The sequence below is a fragment of the Pseudocercospora fijiensis genome, assembly GCF_000340215.1.
Source record: "Pseudocercospora fijiensis CIRAD86 unplaced genomic scaffold MYCFIscaffold_7, whole genome shotgun sequence".
Classification (NCBI taxonomy): Eukaryota; Fungi; Ascomycota; class Dothideomycetes; order Mycosphaerellales; family Mycosphaerellaceae; genus Pseudocercospora; species Pseudocercospora fijiensis.
The window spans coordinates 2,342,005-2,359,287 of NW_006921538.1; the positions used below are offsets into that span (position 1 = coordinate 2,342,005).

At 53.0% G+C, this 17,283-nt stretch overlaps 7 protein-coding genes across 7 annotated transcripts; 4 read left to right on the top strand and 3 right to left on the bottom strand.

The window, feature by feature from the left end:
- Positions 1 to 5: 5 nt before the first annotated feature.
- Positions 6 to 4,892, bottom strand: MYCFIDRAFT_216165 (uncharacterized protein; the record flags this gene model as incomplete). Its single annotated transcript, XM_007931078.1, has 4 exons — positions 6 to 688; positions 740 to 4,422; positions 4,588 to 4,709; positions 4,836 to 4,892. 4 exons carry the CDS (start codon positions 4,890 to 4,892, stop codon positions 201 to 203), a joined length of 4,350 nt encoding a protein of 1,449 aa, XP_007929269.1. The 3' UTR covers positions 6 to 200.
- Positions 4,893 to 5,416: 524 nt separating this feature from the next.
- On the top strand, positions 5,417 to 6,776 carry MYCFIDRAFT_117612 (uncharacterized protein; the record flags this gene model as incomplete). The annotated part of the gene is made up of 2 exons (XM_007931079.1): positions 5,417 to 5,490; positions 5,540 to 6,776. Coding segments are annotated over 2 exons (1,311 nt in total), but the record flags the coding sequence as incomplete, so codon positions are not given.
- Positions 6,777 to 7,067: 291 nt separating this feature from the next.
- On the top strand, positions 7,068 to 7,993 carry MYCFIDRAFT_70604 (uncharacterized protein). Its single transcript, XM_007930693.1, has 2 exons — positions 7,068 to 7,369; positions 7,422 to 7,993. Exons 1-2 carry the CDS (start codon positions 7,158 to 7,160, stop codon positions 7,843 to 7,845), a joined length of 636 nt encoding a protein of 211 aa, XP_007928884.1. The 5' UTR covers positions 7,068 to 7,157; the 3' UTR covers positions 7,846 to 7,993.
- Positions 7,994 to 8,107: 114 nt separating this feature from the next.
- On the bottom strand, positions 8,108 to 9,335 carry MYCFIDRAFT_31276 (uncharacterized protein; the record flags this gene model as incomplete). Its single annotated transcript, XM_007930583.1, has 2 exons — positions 8,108 to 8,254; positions 8,466 to 9,335. 2 exons carry the CDS (start codon positions 9,333 to 9,335, stop codon positions 8,108 to 8,110), a joined length of 1,017 nt encoding a protein of 338 aa, XP_007928774.1.
- Positions 9,336 to 10,025: 690 nt separating this feature from the next.
- On the bottom strand, positions 10,026 to 10,598 carry MYCFIDRAFT_15923 (uncharacterized protein; the record flags this gene model as incomplete). The annotated part of the gene is made up of 1 exon (XM_007930550.1): positions 10,026 to 10,598. A coding segment is annotated over one exon (573 nt), but the record flags the coding sequence as incomplete, so codon positions are not given.
- Positions 10,599 to 11,357: 759 nt separating this feature from the next.
- On the top strand, positions 11,358 to 14,030 carry MYCFIDRAFT_30854 (uncharacterized protein; the record flags this gene model as incomplete). The annotated part of the gene is made up of 3 exons (XM_007930565.1): positions 11,358 to 11,846; positions 11,940 to 13,705; positions 13,751 to 14,030. The coding sequence occupies 3 exons, from the start codon at positions 11,358 to 11,360 to the stop codon at positions 14,028 to 14,030; spliced, it is 2,535 nt and encodes an 844-aa protein (XP_007928756.1).
- A 458-nt stretch (positions 14,031 to 14,488) lies between these two features.
- MYCFIDRAFT_78033 (uncharacterized protein) lies at positions 14,489 to 16,884 on the top strand (the record flags this gene model as incomplete). The annotated part of the gene is made up of 3 exons (XM_007930736.1): positions 14,489 to 15,753; positions 16,292 to 16,416; positions 16,865 to 16,884. The coding sequence occupies 3 exons, from the start codon at positions 14,489 to 14,491 to the stop codon at positions 16,882 to 16,884; spliced, it is 1,410 nt and encodes a 469-aa protein (XP_007928927.1).
- Positions 16,885 to 17,283: the final 399 nt, after the last annotated feature.

Here is a 17,283-nt window from a genome sequence, read left to right on the forward strand (position 1 = left end):
GACGTGTATAAGTCCAGTCCTGAGGGACTTGGCGAGCGTCGCTCCGATTCGTATATAATATATACTGATCATGAAGGTCATCTATGCTACTCGGCTCCTCGTGCTCATCTGGAGCTGTCATCTGGTGTGAGTCGCACCGTCGACATCAGTCAATGTGGCAACCATAGCCCACCACCACCACCGACGCCGCTTGACGAATTCTATCTCGCCATACTCGCTTGCACGTTTCGTGGACTTCCTTGCACCTGTCCCATCGATCCCGGACTCTGCATGCCATTGCTGCTCATAGCGATGCCACTACCATTTGAGTTGATACGCTGCATTTGCGGTGTGTTTGACCGAGAGGATGGTCGTTGCCCATTCATGTTTTGCATGCCCGCCATCTGCATATTCGCGTACTGCATCGAAGGCGACCCAGGCGTCATGTTCGGACTTGCGTGCGCCACTCCAGGACTGCCGTTGAGCTGCGCGTGCACCGCGTTCGGGCTTTGCATCTGCATCTGTTGCATCATTTGCATTTGCTGCATTTTCATCCTTTGCGCGTACTGCTGCGTCTGATTCGGACTTGCGTTCTGTCCTTGGGGCGACATGCTTGATGCACTCTGCTGCTGACTTCCATCGCCGTTCATATTGACTTGATTGTACGTGCCATTCATGCCATTAGACATCGGTCGATTGTTCTGGTATGCTGTATGTTTGTGAGCAAAAGCACATTAGCGATACGTGTTGATAGACTGACTATTTATACCGGCAGCAGCAACTGTCGCATTCTGCCTGGCCTGCTGGGAAGCGGCAGCAGAACGCTGTTGCAAGTGCTGACTGGCCAAGATTTTCAGTTGATCCTCCGACAAATTTGGATGTGAAGATCTGAGTTGGCTCGTGATCTGTAAGATTTGCGGGACGTGACCGGATGAAAGCTGCTGTGGACCGTTACTGCTTTGCGGCGTTGGAGGGGGTGGCATGCTGGGCGAGGCGATCATCTGTGTGTGCTGGCCGAGATTCTGGTTGTTGATCCCGTTCTGCTGCTGCTGCTGCTGCTGCTGCTGCAAGGCTTGCAGCAAAGCTTGATTGGTTTGCAGGTGCTGCTGAGTCGTCAAACCGCTTCCCGGGCTGGGCATGCTTCCGTTCGGCATCTGGTACTGGCCTGCGTATGGAGCGGCCATCATTTGTGGGTTGCTCTGCTGTTGTCTGGGTTGCATGCTTGGGTTGCGCATTTGTGCCGCTGCGGCTTGCATCTGTGCTTGCTGAGGCATATTGGCACCATTGACTGGCGGTGCCAAGAGTCCATGCCTGGTGGCGATTTGAGCTTGTTGTCGAATTTGCTGCTGAGCCGCGACTTTTCCAGCTTGATTGGGCATTTGCTGTCCGTTCGCTTGCATTTGTGCTTGTTGTGCGGGCATGTTGGCACCTGGAGGTCGTTGTTGTCCCGGTGCTGCGTTGGGACCAGGCTGACCACCTTGCTGTGCTTGAGCCTGAGCTGCCCGGGCCATCTGGATTTGCCGTTGCTGAGCCTCAATGATCTTGGCGCGATGCTGTCTTTGCGCTTCGGCAATTTGCAAGTCTCGTTCGTGGCGCTTCTTGCTAAACTCTTGAGGTGTCATCTTGACGCGTTGTGTCTGGGTGTTTTCGGTTTGTGACTTTCGTTGAGCTGCAGCGCGGGCGGTTTCAGCTGCTTTCCACTGTGCCTGCTCCTTCTTCTTCGCCAGCTTCCTGAAGCCCTCGACCATCCATAAGTATCTCGTCGATCGTCGCTTCTCGACACGTGTAGGCATTGACCTGCGACGCATAGGTACATGCGAAGGTCCACCATTTTGCGCTGCTTGGGCTTGAATGGCTTGAACCTGGGCTTGATATCGGCGCTCGGATGCCTGGTGGGATTGCTCAAGCCGTTGATACCACGTCTTGAAGTATACCGTCTTCTTCATGTCGGCAGGCAATGACTCCAGCTCGACCCATCGTTCAAAGCATTCCCACGGCGTGCGACGTTCGGCAGAGCTCTTATATCGCGTCGGAAGTGCCATCTCATCCGCAATAAGAGACCAATTGAACGAGTAGTCTTTGGCCAGTCTGCGCAACTTTTGATCGTCTTCCCATATCCACTGAGATCCGTTTCTAAACTCGTAGAAGTGAGTTGTCGGCATGAGGAACTCTGAAGGAGGTCTGAAAGCGTTGTTCGCATGCAGTCGATCGCGAATGTGCTTGTTGTCCGGATGGAACAGCGCGCATTCTTGGTCTTCTGGAGGCAGGTCTTCACATAATCGCTTGCTGCTGCGAGGGTGATGTGCCGCTACTTCAGCCTCATCTTCGTATTCGTATCGACTTCGCTTGCGGGAAGGACCACGCACGCGTGGCAGAATCTTGCCTTCAACAAACTTCGAAACTGGCGTCTCGGGCTGTACCCTGTGCTGGCGCGAAGGCTCGAGAAAGCCAGTCTTCGGAAGTGCATCTACGGCTTTGGAAAGCTTACCACTCCGTTGCAGATCCTCCACGACACCAGTAAGCTCGGGCGGCACGACGAGAGTGATCGGTATTGGCGATTGTGAGCGAGGCGTTCGTGGACTGACATCATCCTCAGATGCTGAGTCACCGGCGTTCTCGAGGTCTGGTGTTCCATTACCAGCGTTCGCATCCTCGGCCTTTACCTTGACTCGTAATTTTTGCTTCTCTGCGGCACTTGCGTGATAGTAATCTGCACATCTTTGCGCCAGCCATGCACACACGCTCTTCTTCATCTTTCGCTCAGCTCTGAAATCTTTGCGCATCCATTTCATTTCTTCCATCATGTGATCATGATGTGTGAAAGGCTGCTCAGGCTCCTTTGCCTTTTCCATCTGACGAAGCGACCACTTGTTGGCGTTTTGTAGCTGATATATGCGTCGGAGCATTCGAAAGTCCAGCCGTTCATGCAGAGAAGTGAAGTGGTCTTCCGTCGAAAGTGCCTTGGATCCATTTCTGATGAGGTCGGGAAGAGTTTTCGTTTTGGAGTTGGGCGACTCATGAGCTTGGATCCTGAAGAGCGGCTCGAGATAGTCGCGATCAGGATCTTCTGCTGCGCCTTTGAGGGATTCTAGTTGTGCCATAGCAGAGTCAACTTGACTTGGTTGTCGGAAGTGATTGAGAAGGCGCGGCTGATGTGAAGTCTGCGTGGCGAGCGGTGCTCTGACGCGAGTACTGGCAGCATCTTGCGGATGCCGTAGCGTCATGGGAGACACGGCTTCTGGCGAGAGAATGGCATCCTTCCGCGCTTGAGAGCCATTTTCAGTAGAGTGTGATCTGTCGCGGTCCTGTCCAAGTATTTCCGAGACCGATTTTTGTCGCATGGCACCAGACGAGACTCGAGTCGTCATCCGTGGAGGCCGAGGCGCAGCTGGCGAAGACTGCTTCTCCGTGAGCGCGGCGGGTGCTGCCTGCTTCTTGTCAACTTCTGAAGGTAGTGCCCTCACAGTAGACGTGACAATGCTATTGTCGGTATCACTCTCAGGTTTAATTGGCGGTGCGGGCCTCGCATCGGGCAACTCTTCGTCGGGCTTTGTCTCAGCAGTGTCGACGACATTACTCTCAGCCTCGATCTGTTCAACTGCTTGCTCAGCCTCGGTGGAATCTCTTGCGAGCTTCGAAGTAGGCTCAGGGCCGCCTACACTCTCCCGAGCTGCGCGCTCTTCTGCTTCTCGAGCTGCTGCCTCGCGTTCCTCCCATTTGAGCTGCTCGTCTGGCGTCGCGACATCCCCAAGCGCTTGCTTTCGTGCAATCTCTTTCTGGGCTTCCAATATGCGATCGTGCTCCTCCTTCTCGCGCTGCTGCTGCGGAGATGGCTGGAGGTCCTTGGGAGGCAGAACTTCAACTTGCGCAGTTTCCGAGTCGGGCGACGTGTCGGGACTATCCTGCGGAGGCTGTGGAGTCGCAGCTGAGTACGCCCCAACGGTAGACGAAGGGGAAGATGCGATATCGGGTTGAGGCGCGACTAGACGTTGACCAGACTTGATCTCCGGTTCAGAGCTACGTCGCACTTCCTCCGCTTCTCGTTCGCGCAACCTCTCTTCTTGGACTTCCTCCGACGGCAGGGGAACAACTTTAGCTGGAGTAGAGGGCTCTTGCTGGTCGACAAGTTGCTCGGCAGTCTCAGACAAGCGCGCTTCTTCCTCAGGCTGTGGAAGTGCTGCGTTGGCTGGCGACACGTCTTCTGGTTGAGCAGAGGCCTTGCGAGAAGCAGGAAGCGAAGCAGATGCATCAGGAATAACATTTGGTGGGCCAGATGCAGGGGTTTCCGAAGTAGAAACGGTGACAGGGTCAGCAGAAGTCGGATGGTCAGGCTTCGCGGTCACAATGCATGGTGTCGGCGTCGCAGAAGCACTTTCGACATCCGCCGCAGGTCGAGATGATTCTGCAGGTACACTATTGGGTTTCTCGGTAGATATGGACGCGCTATTGTCGTGTTGTTGTGTCGATGTTGATGATGCGGGTCGAAAGGTCAAGGCCGCGGTCGCGTCACTTCTCACTCCGCCTTTTGACTTAGACCACGAGCCAACGGGAGATGAAGCGGAATTCTTACAAAAATACCACTTGTCCACGTATGTTGATCTCCTTCACCTTCTGCTTGCCACGCTAATCTTCGAAGCGGACGTGCATCCGACGCGACCGCGGCCTTGACCGAGCGCGGTGACGTTGTAGAGGGCGCGCAGATTGCGACGATGTGCGTCGGCGAGGGAGAGCTGTTCGAAGCATCAGAACACACGCATTTCTCGCGATAGCATCGTGAGAATTGGACAGTCGATGGAGGATAGGCGTAAGATGGCCGTGTGTGAATATGGAGAGTATTGCAGCAAAGGGCCACTCACCAACTCATGCCGCCTTTTCTCGGTCTCGATCAGGCGTCGGCTGTCGAGAAGGGACATGAACTTGTCGCGAAGAAGGGCGCCGCATCTGCTATTCAATGAAGAACAACAGACGACGGCGACGCGCTGCAAGCGTGCGTGTGCGAAGAATGTTGCGGCGGAGTTTTGCGAATCACGTCGGCCGTTGTGTAGCCCGTCGTCGCCCTCGTCGCTGCGTCGTGCGGTTGCGGATGTGCTGCAGTCTGCTGCGCTTGGCTTGGGGGTTCTGGAGAGATTCCAAGCGGCCGCCAATCACGCTGCCCGCTGCCCACTCGCCCCAGCAGGCCTCTCCGTTGGCTGCAAGCTCGCCAGTCACCCGTTCTGCCGCAACCTTCAGAACGCTCGAAAGCATCAAATTTTCACGTCGTTTGCACAGCACAGCGAGAAAGAAGAGCTGACCGTATATCGATGGTATGGCGACTGCGAACGGAGTCAAGAGAAAGCGCATCGACGTGGCCGCCAGCGCCAAGCCCGTCAAAAAGCAGGCCGTCGAGCCCCCAAAGTCTTCCCAAGCCAACGGACACGGCAGCTCTGCTCCCATACACCTCCACATCGTCACAGGCAGCTATGAGAGGACCCTACACGGCATTGCAGCAACCATCCCGCCTTCCGCCTTCCAGTATGTGGCAGTATGCTGCTTTCTCGGGCAATGACTAACGACCGCATAGTGGCACAAACGATGACGAGACCGTCGAGTTTCACGACACATTCCTGTTCGCCGCACATGCTTCAGCGATCCGCTGTCTGGCCATTTCTCCTGCCGGCAAGGAGGCAGATAAGCGCTTCTTAGCAACTGGCTCCTCGGACGAGCGCATCAATGTCTACAGCTTGTCGACGGCGCCACCACCCAAACCCGCTTCCAAGCCGAATTGGCCTTCGCTGTCTGGTGCGGCCACTGCAGAGAATCCTCGGAACAAATCTCTCGGAAGCCTGCTACATCATGACCGTGCAATTACCAGGCTTCATTTCCTCGACAAGAACCGACTCTTCAGCGCAGCCGAGGATGCTACGATCTGTATATCAAGGACTCGTGACTGGACTGTACTTACATCCCTCAAAGCACCCATCCCAAAGCCCCACGGACGCCCATCCGGAGATACTGCAGGCCCTGGCGAGATACCAGCCGGTGTCAACGACTTTGCCATTCATCCTTCACAAAAGCTGATGCTTACCGTCGGTCGTGGCGAGAAGTGCATACGACTGTGGAATCTGATGACAGGAAAGAAGGCGCAAGCACTAAACTTTGAGCGGGAACTACTGTCTCAAGTGGGCGAGAGCAAGTTCAGTAGCGGCGAAGGACGGCGTGTGACCTGGGATCAGGCTGGCGAGAACTACGTGGTCGCGTTCGAGAGAGGTGCGGCTGTCTTTGGCATTGACTGCAAACCGAAAGCAGTAATCCAACCTGGCACGAAGATCCATCAGATGAGATTCATGCCACCCGAACGAGATGAAGATAGCATACTGGCAATCTCAACCGAGGACGGTCGCATACTTCTTTATGATCTAACCCACATTGCTGAAGCCTCAGATGTCAAGAAACTACGACGATTGCAGCCTGATGCACAGATTGGAGGTCAAGCAGCTGGAGTGCAAGGCCGAATCAAGGACTTTGAGGTGGTTGAGCTGGCGGAAAATGGGTCTCCTTTGGGGCACAGGCTCGTTGTGACAGCGAGTAGCGATGGTGCAATTCGACTATGGAGTCTTCCTCATGGCTGGGCAGGGGATCTGCTGAAAGACCCAAAGCCTGCAACTCCCATACAAGTTGCAAAGTTGCTGGCAACCAAGGAGGCGGGAAATCGTATCACTTGTCTAGGCGCTTTCTTGCTCGATGGTCAGCACTCTGCCGTTGAGGAAGCGACGGATGATATGGCAGGCGCTGAGATCGATGGAAGCGAAGAATCCGAAGACGACAGCGAGTAGTCGTGAGTGAGGCTGAACACTTCATCATGCTGATCACGCTGTCATCGTAGGCTATGAATGCATTTGAGGGCATTGTAGCATAGACGACACGATAATGTATATATACTAAAGACATGTCGATGATACTCGGACCGCGCACAAGTCCAAATCCTAGTCCCATCACATGCCAATTTCATTTAACTTTCGCCAAGCTTTCTCTCGTCATTGCCCCACCGATCCCCTCCAGCTCCGTCCCATTGACCTGCAGAAGCGTGACAGCACAGCTTACCTTATTACCTCTCTCTACCAAAACACCACAACACAACATCCTCCCAACAAACATAGCAACCACCGCATTTCAAATCCCACGACACATCAAACAGCATCATGGCGACCCTCAAAGGCCCCGGGGAAGCAAAAACCTACGACGGCTCACCCCTCCGCATCGGCATCATCCACGCACGCTGGAACACGAAAATCATCGACGCCTTAGTACAAGGAACCGTAAAATCCCTAAAATCCTCCGGCGTAAAAGAGGAAAACATCGTGATTCAATCGGTGCCGGGGTCTTACGAGCTTCCGTACGCAGTCCAGAGGATGTAAGGAATCCTTCACTTTGCACGACCGCTCGCGCTAAGTTTTCGCCAACAGGTACACAGCCTCCCAATCCCAATCCAGCACAACCGGCCTCTTGGCCTCCGCAACCGACCTCCTCTCCTCTTCAACCACCGACCTAACTTCTCTCCCCACCAAACAAGCACAAAAACCCGCTTCCGCTTCCTCAAACCAACCTTTCGACGCAATCATAGCCATCGGAGCATTGATCAAAGGTTCCACCATGCATTTCGAATACATTTCGGATGCCGTGAGTCACGGACTCATGCGGGTACAATTGGATTTGGGGGTTCCGGTTGTTTTTGGGTTGTTGACGCTTTTGACCGAAGAGCAAGGGTTGGAGAGGGCGGGGATCGATGAGGCGCAACAGGGACATAATCATGGGGAGGATTGGGGCGCCGCGGCGGTGGAGTTGGGGGTTAAGAGGAGGGGGTGGGTGGAGGGGAGGTTTTTGGAGTAGGAATAAGAGTAGGAGTAGGGGTGTTGAGTAAATACAGGACAGGGTTGGAGAGGGAGGTAGGACGAGGGGGGTGAAGACATGGAAGGCCTGGAAAAGGACATGGAAATAATAAAAAGATGTGGAATAAAAGATACCAAAAGTTTGATATCTAGTGGTCGCTCTCAGGAATAAGTTGTCTGCAATGAAGACGCTGACTTGAACAGCAGCCAAGCGAGCGACTTGGGGGAGAAACAGCAATTCAGAACCGAGCACACAGCACTAGCTACTTCTTCTTCACAAGCAATTCCTGCTCAACACTAGCCTCCAGCGCACTCACAGCCTCGTCAATCGAACAATTTCCACCCCAGGTATACATCGCGAGCCCCAGAATCGGAAGCCGGCGAAGAGTCCGACCACTCAGACCCTCGCACTTGTTAGCTAGATCCCAGACACGACGAGCAGGAGAGGAGGTTTGAGTGTAAAAGCGAATATGCATTTCTGCAAGAGTCGGGATTGGAGGTGGGAGGATGAAGGTGAACTAGAAAGAAGAAGAGTATGTATCAGTTTTCGATATTCGTGAATGAATGGTTCCGAAGTGATGGCGTAGTAGAGAAGGAAAGTATGCGGTAGGCTTCACATACCGTCGCCAGCGCATCTGACTCTTCGGTATCTGAGCCATTTCCCGCATCTTCTTCGGTTGCAGACTTCGCAGGAGACGACTCAGCAGCGGCATGGACGAGACTGGCACGAATAAGCTCGTTGAGACATGAGCGGAAAATGTTGTAAATCGCTGCCGGCGAGGGAGATGGGATGAGCTGCTTGATATCGACTCTATCAAGGAAAGCCGGGTCGATGGAGGCAAGCAAATTGGAGGTGCACAGGACGATGAGATTTGGCAGAGTTCGAAGTCGATCGAGTGCTGTGAGGAGTTGATTCGTAGCGCGAACACCATCGCCGCACTCGCCTGCCAAAGATGCCTTTTCCCGGGACGAGGCGATAGTTTCGACTTCGTCCATGACTACGCATACCAGTGTTGTAGGTGATTGCGCCATGGAATGGATCTTTTCGAACATGGAGCCGATGAGTTTGCCGCTTTCGCCGAAATATTTGCTGAGCATGGCGTTGGTGTTGATTTCGACGAGCACGGCTTGTGGGAAGAATTCCGAGAGACGAATGCTGAGTTTCTGTGCTAGTGCGCGACAGAGCGTGCTCTTACCGCTGCCGGGTGGTCCGTGGAGGAGGCAAAGACGGTTCCAGTTGAATGTGCTGAGGTTCAGTCCAGGCTGTTTCATCACGCCAAGCATGCGTGTGAGATATCTCAGCAGTTGAGATGGCAGTGCGTCGTCGTAAATCAGCGAGTCCCAGTCATCCCTTAACGCGACATTTGGGAGTGATAAGACACGAGCCTGCGGAATGTCATCTGTGTCTCCATTTTGACTGATATGTCGACGCGGTCGAGCTTCTTCGTCACTCTTGAGAGCGTACGCTACAACCTGAAAGCTGTTAGCCATTCGCAGCGAGCAGGCCAGGAGTCTCGTGCTTTGCGTATACACTCACATCGAGCTCAACGTCTTCGAGCTTGTAGAAGCCGACGGGCACTGTTGGCCCGGTGTAATCCACCACGTCTACGGCTTCGATGTATTTGGCAGTTTTGATGTAATCATAGTGCTGAATCCTGGTTCCCACTTGGACCGAAGCATAGTTGCCCCGAAAGCTTTCAGCAACCTCATTGCAGATCTGCTTCTGGAGGAGAGACACATTCGCAGATGCTTTGCAATTGAGCAGCACCTCGACGTGAAGCGTTGGTGTGAGCATCATCGGGCGGGCCATGCTTGGTGTCGCTGCTGTCTGGTGCGTGTCCGGCAGTATTCAGGATTATAAAAGTGAGCCAAGCTTGGAATGCAGAAATGCAGTCAGATGAGGTGCAGTTGAGAAGAAGAGTGGCGATGTCGAAATTGGGGTGGGTCGGCAGCCTGGGACGCGTTGTGCCTTCCTCAAGTCGTCCTTGCCCAGCTAAGTTTATTGTCCTCTTTCCAACCTCTGTGAGTCTATGATTTCAAAGTCATCGTCCATCGTCCAAAATGCCGTCCGATGCGGAGCCCCAAGTACACCACTATTGTGTATGCACTCAAGATAGATTCTCAAGGCCAATCAGGTATCCTCATCTCACTGTGTTCCGGGGGTTGCGCCCATTCATGCTTCTCGCATTGTCCAAAATACTCGCATGCGCACTGCTGCGGTGGAGGACAGTGGACTGCTTCACCCGTGAAGATATAGCCCCAGAGCTTTTCCAAGACTCTACCGCTCACATCGTCTGTCAGAAGAGTGTTGACCAGCCATTCTCGCATCCGGACATAGTCGTTCTTGGGTCTTCGTTTAATGGCTGCCCGGGTCACGGCAAACTGTGCACAGCATACGCTACTGATAGTCTCTGGCAATTTCTCGCCCGGGAAAAGTTGCCTCCAGTTCCCAGCAATGGCAAACTCGGTTTCCTTCCGCCTGACCCCAGGACCCCAAAAGACAGCATCATGGTGCTGTGGGCGTATCTCTTTGCTGCAAGACGGATACCAGTCACACCGCAGAGGAATGTAGCCGACATGTGCTAACGATGTTCGATTGAGAGTCCTGATAAGGTTGGTAATGGTGTCTGACTGATGCCAGGACGTGAAGTGGCCGTGAACGAACACTGCCATCCATGGAAGGTCGTCATAGCTGTCGATCAGCCAGGAGAGGTAAGGCATGGCCTCATGACCCTTGTTCAAAGGTATGCGCAGTCTTTCGTCGAGTTGATTCGGCTTGTCAACATCATATGGATACGTAGTCCAGCTGCGCCATGTCAGCATTGGATCAAGAATCGATCACGTTCGGCCTCACTCTGCTTGGAATTGTGTCTGCCTCATCCATGATAGATCAATGCCTGAGCTCCCTGCCGCCACTACAGCTCCATACGGTGCATCTGGAGGTGGCGGATCAGCTGCAATGTCATGGATATAGCCAGTCGCTGTGCCTGACCATTGACTCAGGAAACGCTTCGCTGGTGCCTGCAGATAGTACAACCCGGCCAAATTCAGCAGTGCCACGATGATGCACAGAGTCTTGCGACTACTGCCAGCGAGCATTCCTGGCGAACTGGTGTTTTGATGATAACAAAGGAGAGAAGAAGGAGCTGCAACACTGTGCTTTCTAGCCCGTCCATCCTCCCACCAATCTACCACTATCCGCCCGCGAATCGAGCCGTGGCCGTGCAGTAGTTGACCCACATTGTCGCAGTGCCAGTGCGTTTCAAGGAAAAGAAAGGAGGTGCCGGCGGTGGTGGCGGTGGTGGCGTGGCGCTCCGCTCCGCTGGTAATGGAAGTCTACGGCGGAGCATAACCGCCAAAATTCTCAACCCACTCTGGCGACATCATCACGCAGGGCAGGGATCGCTTCTGCAAACCAGCGTTCAGATCGTCCGGCGGTTTCGCAAACATCGCGTCTTCCCATCAACACCACGCGCATCGAACCATACCACTACTATTCCCTATGCATTCACGATGGACGACTTCGTGACGTTTGGGAAGGACGACGACGATGATGGACAGCCAGATTATGGAAAGCTGGTGGGCTCGTCCGATCCGCGCGACACGACTATCCAGATTGCAATATCAGTAACGCTCGGAGTCACTGCATTTCTAGCTTTTTGCGTACTGCGACCGAGATGGGCGGGATTGTATGCTGCGAGGAAAAGACAAAAAGGCGAAGCGACAGCACTCCCTGAGCTGCCGAGCACTTTGTTCGGATGGATCTTACCACTATGGAGGATCACAGACCAGCAGGTTCTTGCGAGTGCTGGTTTGGATGCGTATGTCTTCCTGGCATTCTTCAAGATGGCAATGAAGTTCCTCTTGACGACACTCCTGTTCTCGCTAGTTGTGATCAAACCAGTCCATGATGCATATCCAGACGACGACGATGACGATGACGACGATGATGATAAGCACCACAAGAAAAATGGTACAGATACAGATATGGCTGGGAAGATTGTTCGAATCGGCCTGAAGAGGTCCGTCAAGATGGTGCAGAAGAGCTGGATGGAGGGTAACGGCACAAAACCATACGTGCCATTCTTCCCCGAGAACCTGGAAACAGACTACCTCTGGATGTACGTCGTGTTCGCGTATCTGTTCTCAGCGATCTTGATATACCTCATGATTTCCGAGACAAGGCGAATCATCGAGGTACGGCAGGAGTTTCTGGGTACACAGACAACGGTAACGGATCGGACGATACGCCTTTCCGGAATCCCGAAAGATCTGCAAGATGAAGACAAGATCAAGGAGTTCATCGAGAGCCTGGATATTGGCAAAGTCGAACGGGTGGTGCTTTGTCGAAACTGGAAAGAGTTGGACAAGGCGACAAATCGCAGAATGGACATTTTGCGGAGGTTGGAAGAGGCGTATACCGTTCACATGGGACACCGGCGGATCGAGAGGAATAGAGAGACTTTGCCAATTGCTCAGCCTTCGCCCCCCGAGCCGAATGGAGTGGCCAGCAGTGAAGAGGCGTCGCAGGCTGATAACTTGCTTGGAGGTGACGGCGATCTCATTCGTCCGTATGCCAAGGCAAGACCCATGGCTACAATCAGGTATGGATGGTTGAAGCTGAAGAGTAAAAAAGTGGATGCGATTGACTATTACGAGGAGCTGCTACGACAAGCGAATGAGCAAATACGAGAGCTGCGTGCGAAAGAATTCCAGCCGACCCCGCTGGCCTTCGTCACCATGGACTCGGTCGCAGCTTGTCAAATGGCGATCCAAGCAGTCCTGGATCCCTCGCCACTACAGCTGATTGCCAACCAGAGCCCTGAACCTGCAGATGTGATATGGGAGAACACTTACCTGTCGAGGAGAAATCGAGTGATCCGCAATTGGACGATAACCACGATCATTGTGTTTCTCACGGTCTTCTGGTCTGCGATACTAGTTCCAGTCGCCGCAGTACTGAACGTGGAAACGATTGGCAAAGTCTTTCCTGGTCTTGCGGATGTGCTGGAGGATCATAAGAATATCCGCTCCTTGATCAGCACACAATTGCCGACCCTGATCTCTTCATTGCTGATCGTCCTCGTGCCCTACCTGTACTACTGGCTTTCATGGTACCAAGGCCAGATCTCGCGTGGTGATATCGAACTGTCGGCGATTTCGAAAAATTTCTTCTTCGCCTTCTTCAACTTCTTCGTTGTGCTTACAATCCTCGGCACAGCATCCAAGTTCTACGCCATCTTCACCAAGTTTGGTGATGCCATTCGCGATATCCAGAAAGTTGCTTGGACTTTGGCTCTATCTCTCAGCAAGCTCCTCGGATTCTACGTCAACTTCATCATCCTCCAAGGAGTCGGCTTGTTTCCATTCCGTCTTCTCGAAGTTGGCTCGGTTTCACTCTATCCAATCATGCTGCTTGGTGCCAAAACGCCTCGCGATTATGCGGAACTTGTTCAGCCTCCGGTATTCTCGTATGGCTTCTACCTCCCGAATGCTCTTCTGATCTTCATCATTTGCCTGGTCTACTCTGTTCTCCGAAACAGCTGGCAGGTTCTCCTTGCGGGCTTATTATACTTCAGCCTTGGGCATTTTTGCTACAAATACCAGCTGCTTTACGCAATGGATCACCGTCAGCAGACATCTGGCAGAAGCTGGGGCATGATCTGCGACCGCATCTTCATCGGCATGATCTTCTTCCAGATCACGACTGCGGGTCAGCTCATTCTAAAGCAGGCGTTTGCCCGGTCAGTGATGATGGTTCCACTCACAGTCGCGACCATTTGGACAATGATTGTCTACGGCAAGACTTACAAGCCGCTAATGAAGTTCATCGCGCTTTCTGCTGTCAAGCGCGGCGAGACGTATCAAGACCACCAGACGCCTTGGGACGCCCAAAGCCTGAACAGCACGAATCTAGCCCCAGAGACGAGCATCTGGGCAGGAACACGAGCAGGTGTTACTGCCGACGGCCTGATAGGAGACGAGCTCGCGAGAGCTACAGGCAGCCACAATGAACAAGGCACAGCGAGGGAGAGAAACCTACCGTTCATCAATCCCAGTCTGGTAGCTCCACTTCACGGTGTTTGGATAGCTGGACTCAAGCCAGACCATACTCCAGTTGGTTCTGGCAATGCGACTGGCCGACTGATCGATACTGATGAGGAGGAAGGCGAACAGAATGTGTAAGAGCGACGATGGAACGAGATTGATATTTTTACCTACACGATACCCCGACTGCGATCCTTTGCATAGCGTAAATGTGTCAATAATAGATGAGACATGACCTACTATTCATATTGTACAGATATTACACTCCTTATCCGCCATCCATTGGCGTCGTCTCATTGTTGCTTTCGCATATATTGTGAAGCAGTCGCTGGTCAGCAACGGAACAATAGCTCCTGCACAAAATCACATCCTGCCTTCTCAGTCAATGGTCGCGGTGTCCACTTTGCGCATTCAAGTGAGGCCGACACTTCCTCGTCACTTCGGTGGCACATGCATCACATACGGCTATTAGTACTTCAGGCCACGCAGTCGCTTTGTTTGCGACCACTCGTCCACCATCACGCTTACCCACCACCATACTGCATGACCACATAGTCACGCCACCAACACGTCGCACCACCATATCTACCATCAAGATGGACGCCTTCCAAGAAGCCATCAATGGACAAGACGTCTTCGCGACCACATACCAGCAAGGCTTTTACATTCCTCCAGAGCGCTCCGACCACGCAGACATGCCTTGTCGCGGAGCCAGACCAACTCAGGTGGCGGCTGATCTTGCTGCCATGATTCCCAGTAGCAATGCGCCTCAATACAAGGTGGAGCAGTTCAGTGATCCAGCAACACCATCCCGGAACACACCAGAAGTAACGCCAGACCACGAAGACCACGGATCAGGATCGTCAGCACTTTTTATCAAGCAGTCACCACACTCCTCGCCTCCAACGGCACAACACTCTTTTCGTGAAGAGAGACATCCAAGCCTTACACCATCCGTCAACACAGGGTCGAAAGAAGATCCAATCGACATCGATGATAATCGCGAGTCTATGGCCCCGGCGCCGGTTGCGCCACCAAGAAGTCGCAAAGGTCGCTCACTCGGCGAGAATAGCACGAAGCATATCCGCGACCTGCGGGCTCAAGCTGAAGGTGGCAGCATCGAAGCAGCTCTCAAGCTTGGCTGGAGTGTCGAGCGCATGACCGTTCTCTTCAACCAGGACAAGTTGCGACGCGGCGTTCCGACGGCGATGGACACACCTATCGATGATGAGAATCTGCTCGCTCGAATCGAACAGCGGAAGGAAAATGGCCGAGAAGCTTCCAAGCGACGTGCACACAAGTTGAAAGTCAGAGCGAACCAGGGTGATTTCGAGGCTGCGAAGAAGCTGAAATTGAGCAACAAGACGATGAGCACTATGTTCCCGAACCATACCGAGGAATTCCCGCTTCAGCAGAAGACCGAGCGTGCGGTTAGTCCGACTGAGCCTCTTCACTTCCAGCAGCATTCTGAGCGGCGAGGGACCGTGACACTCGGAGCGTCCAATCACCCGACTCCACGACTGGCACCACGCTATCCAAGTCAGACTCATGCTCAGGCTCTCCCGGCCGCTCCCACCTTTCGCAGCGAACAGTCTTGGGGCAACTTGACGCCTTACGGTATGCAAGCGTCCGCCTTCCAGAAGACTGAGGTCCACCTTCTCACTGCTCGCGATGAGTGGATGCGAATGGCCGCTATTGCCCACAGTCAGGCTCAAGCACTTGACCAACGTCTTCGGCAGCATCTCCGACTACGAGAGGATATCGGCATGGCGGTGTTCGACGCAATCGCGCCCAATAGGAAGCCACGAGAGCAGGAATTGAAGTGGATCCAGGAGAGCGGGCAGGAGGATGCCGTGGTTGAGTAAGAAATCGGTGCGATTTTGATTGATTTGATATGGATACCGAGCGATCTCTTATACGTGTATATGTGCACGGGCGTTAGTGGGATAGGATTTGCTTTTTACATTGTCAGAATATGGGATGGGGGAGGTTACTTACTATTTGAAAGTGTCTTTGCAGCGACCATCTTTCGATCGATGGCTTGCATAGTGATGCTGCGAAGTTACCACAGAGATACATAAAGAACCGAGACCTACTTCTCGATTGTGCGAGAATGATGTGTTAGCTTCCCCAACGCTCGACTCAACTCTGAAACAAGCTAGCAACCACATGGACCCACTCAGGTGCCTCTTTCAACGCAGCAAACGCACGAGGAAAGCCTTCAAAACTCTCATCGACATCTGTACCCAAAGCCTATACTCCTATACAAACTCACCGATCAACCACAACCAAATCTACACTATATTTCAATCTCTAGCTCTTGAGTATACCGGTATCTAGCATGTCTGCATCCTTCGACCACCTCTTCACCTGTATCACTCTACACCAGAACCACCCAGCTCGACAAAGGCGAAAGTCCGGCAAGAGAGCTCGAGACTTTTCCCAGAACTTGCCATCTTGAGTAAAGATGCCATCGCCGAGCAGCGGCGCAAACACAAGTCGACGTTCGCCGAGCCCGAAGTCTGTGTGCAACTCAGATCACTATGCTACCATAGGATCAGAGATAGGACTGACCGGTGAACTGCTTGCTAAGAACAGCCTCGGTGTTCACTGGATCCACGGTATCGATGCCACGAAACCCTAGCAGCTTTTGCTCGAAAGTGGGCCCTGTCTTTTCGACAATTTCGAGCATCAGTCGGAGCAATCGCTGCTCACTGGCTGCACGGAAAGCTTTGGTGATCAGCTCAAGCCCCAAAGGCCACCGGCCGTTGTCGAGTGTCGGTGGATTGGATCCACTTGGAGTGTGTGTCCAGGTGTCAGGGTCCATCACGTGCCTGATGCCTGAGGCTGCAACTGCTGCACTTTATCTTCGGACTTCCAGATAGATTAGTCCTTCTTCCTAATTACATCAGTTACATCAAGTAGTTATAAGCCCCCTACGTTTCTAACGCATTCTATACGTATTCTAATAGTTAATCCGACTGCTACGTAGATAGCGCTCGTTACTAAAAATTGCGCCGATACTATTATCGTCGCCGCTATCCTCGCCGCCCTTAAGTGTTCTAGCAGGTGCTAGTCCGACTCGAGTCGGTTACTATCCGTGTTAGCTGTCCGCTATACTAGTTCCTAATAATAGTGTCGGCTATCCGCTATACTAATACAATAAAGGCGCGCCTATCGGCGGCCTCTTAAGACAAGTCTATAGTCTCTTTCTATATCGCCGTCGCTGTCCGTAATAGCTCCCCCTACAACTACTAACGCTTATATAAGCAACATCCCTAAGCTAAAGAACAAGGAGAATTATCTAGTATAGGCCTACGCCGCTAAAGGCGCTCTTAAAGGTATGTCGGTATAGCGCTATATATAAGGCACCCGCTAGCGACCCCTTTCT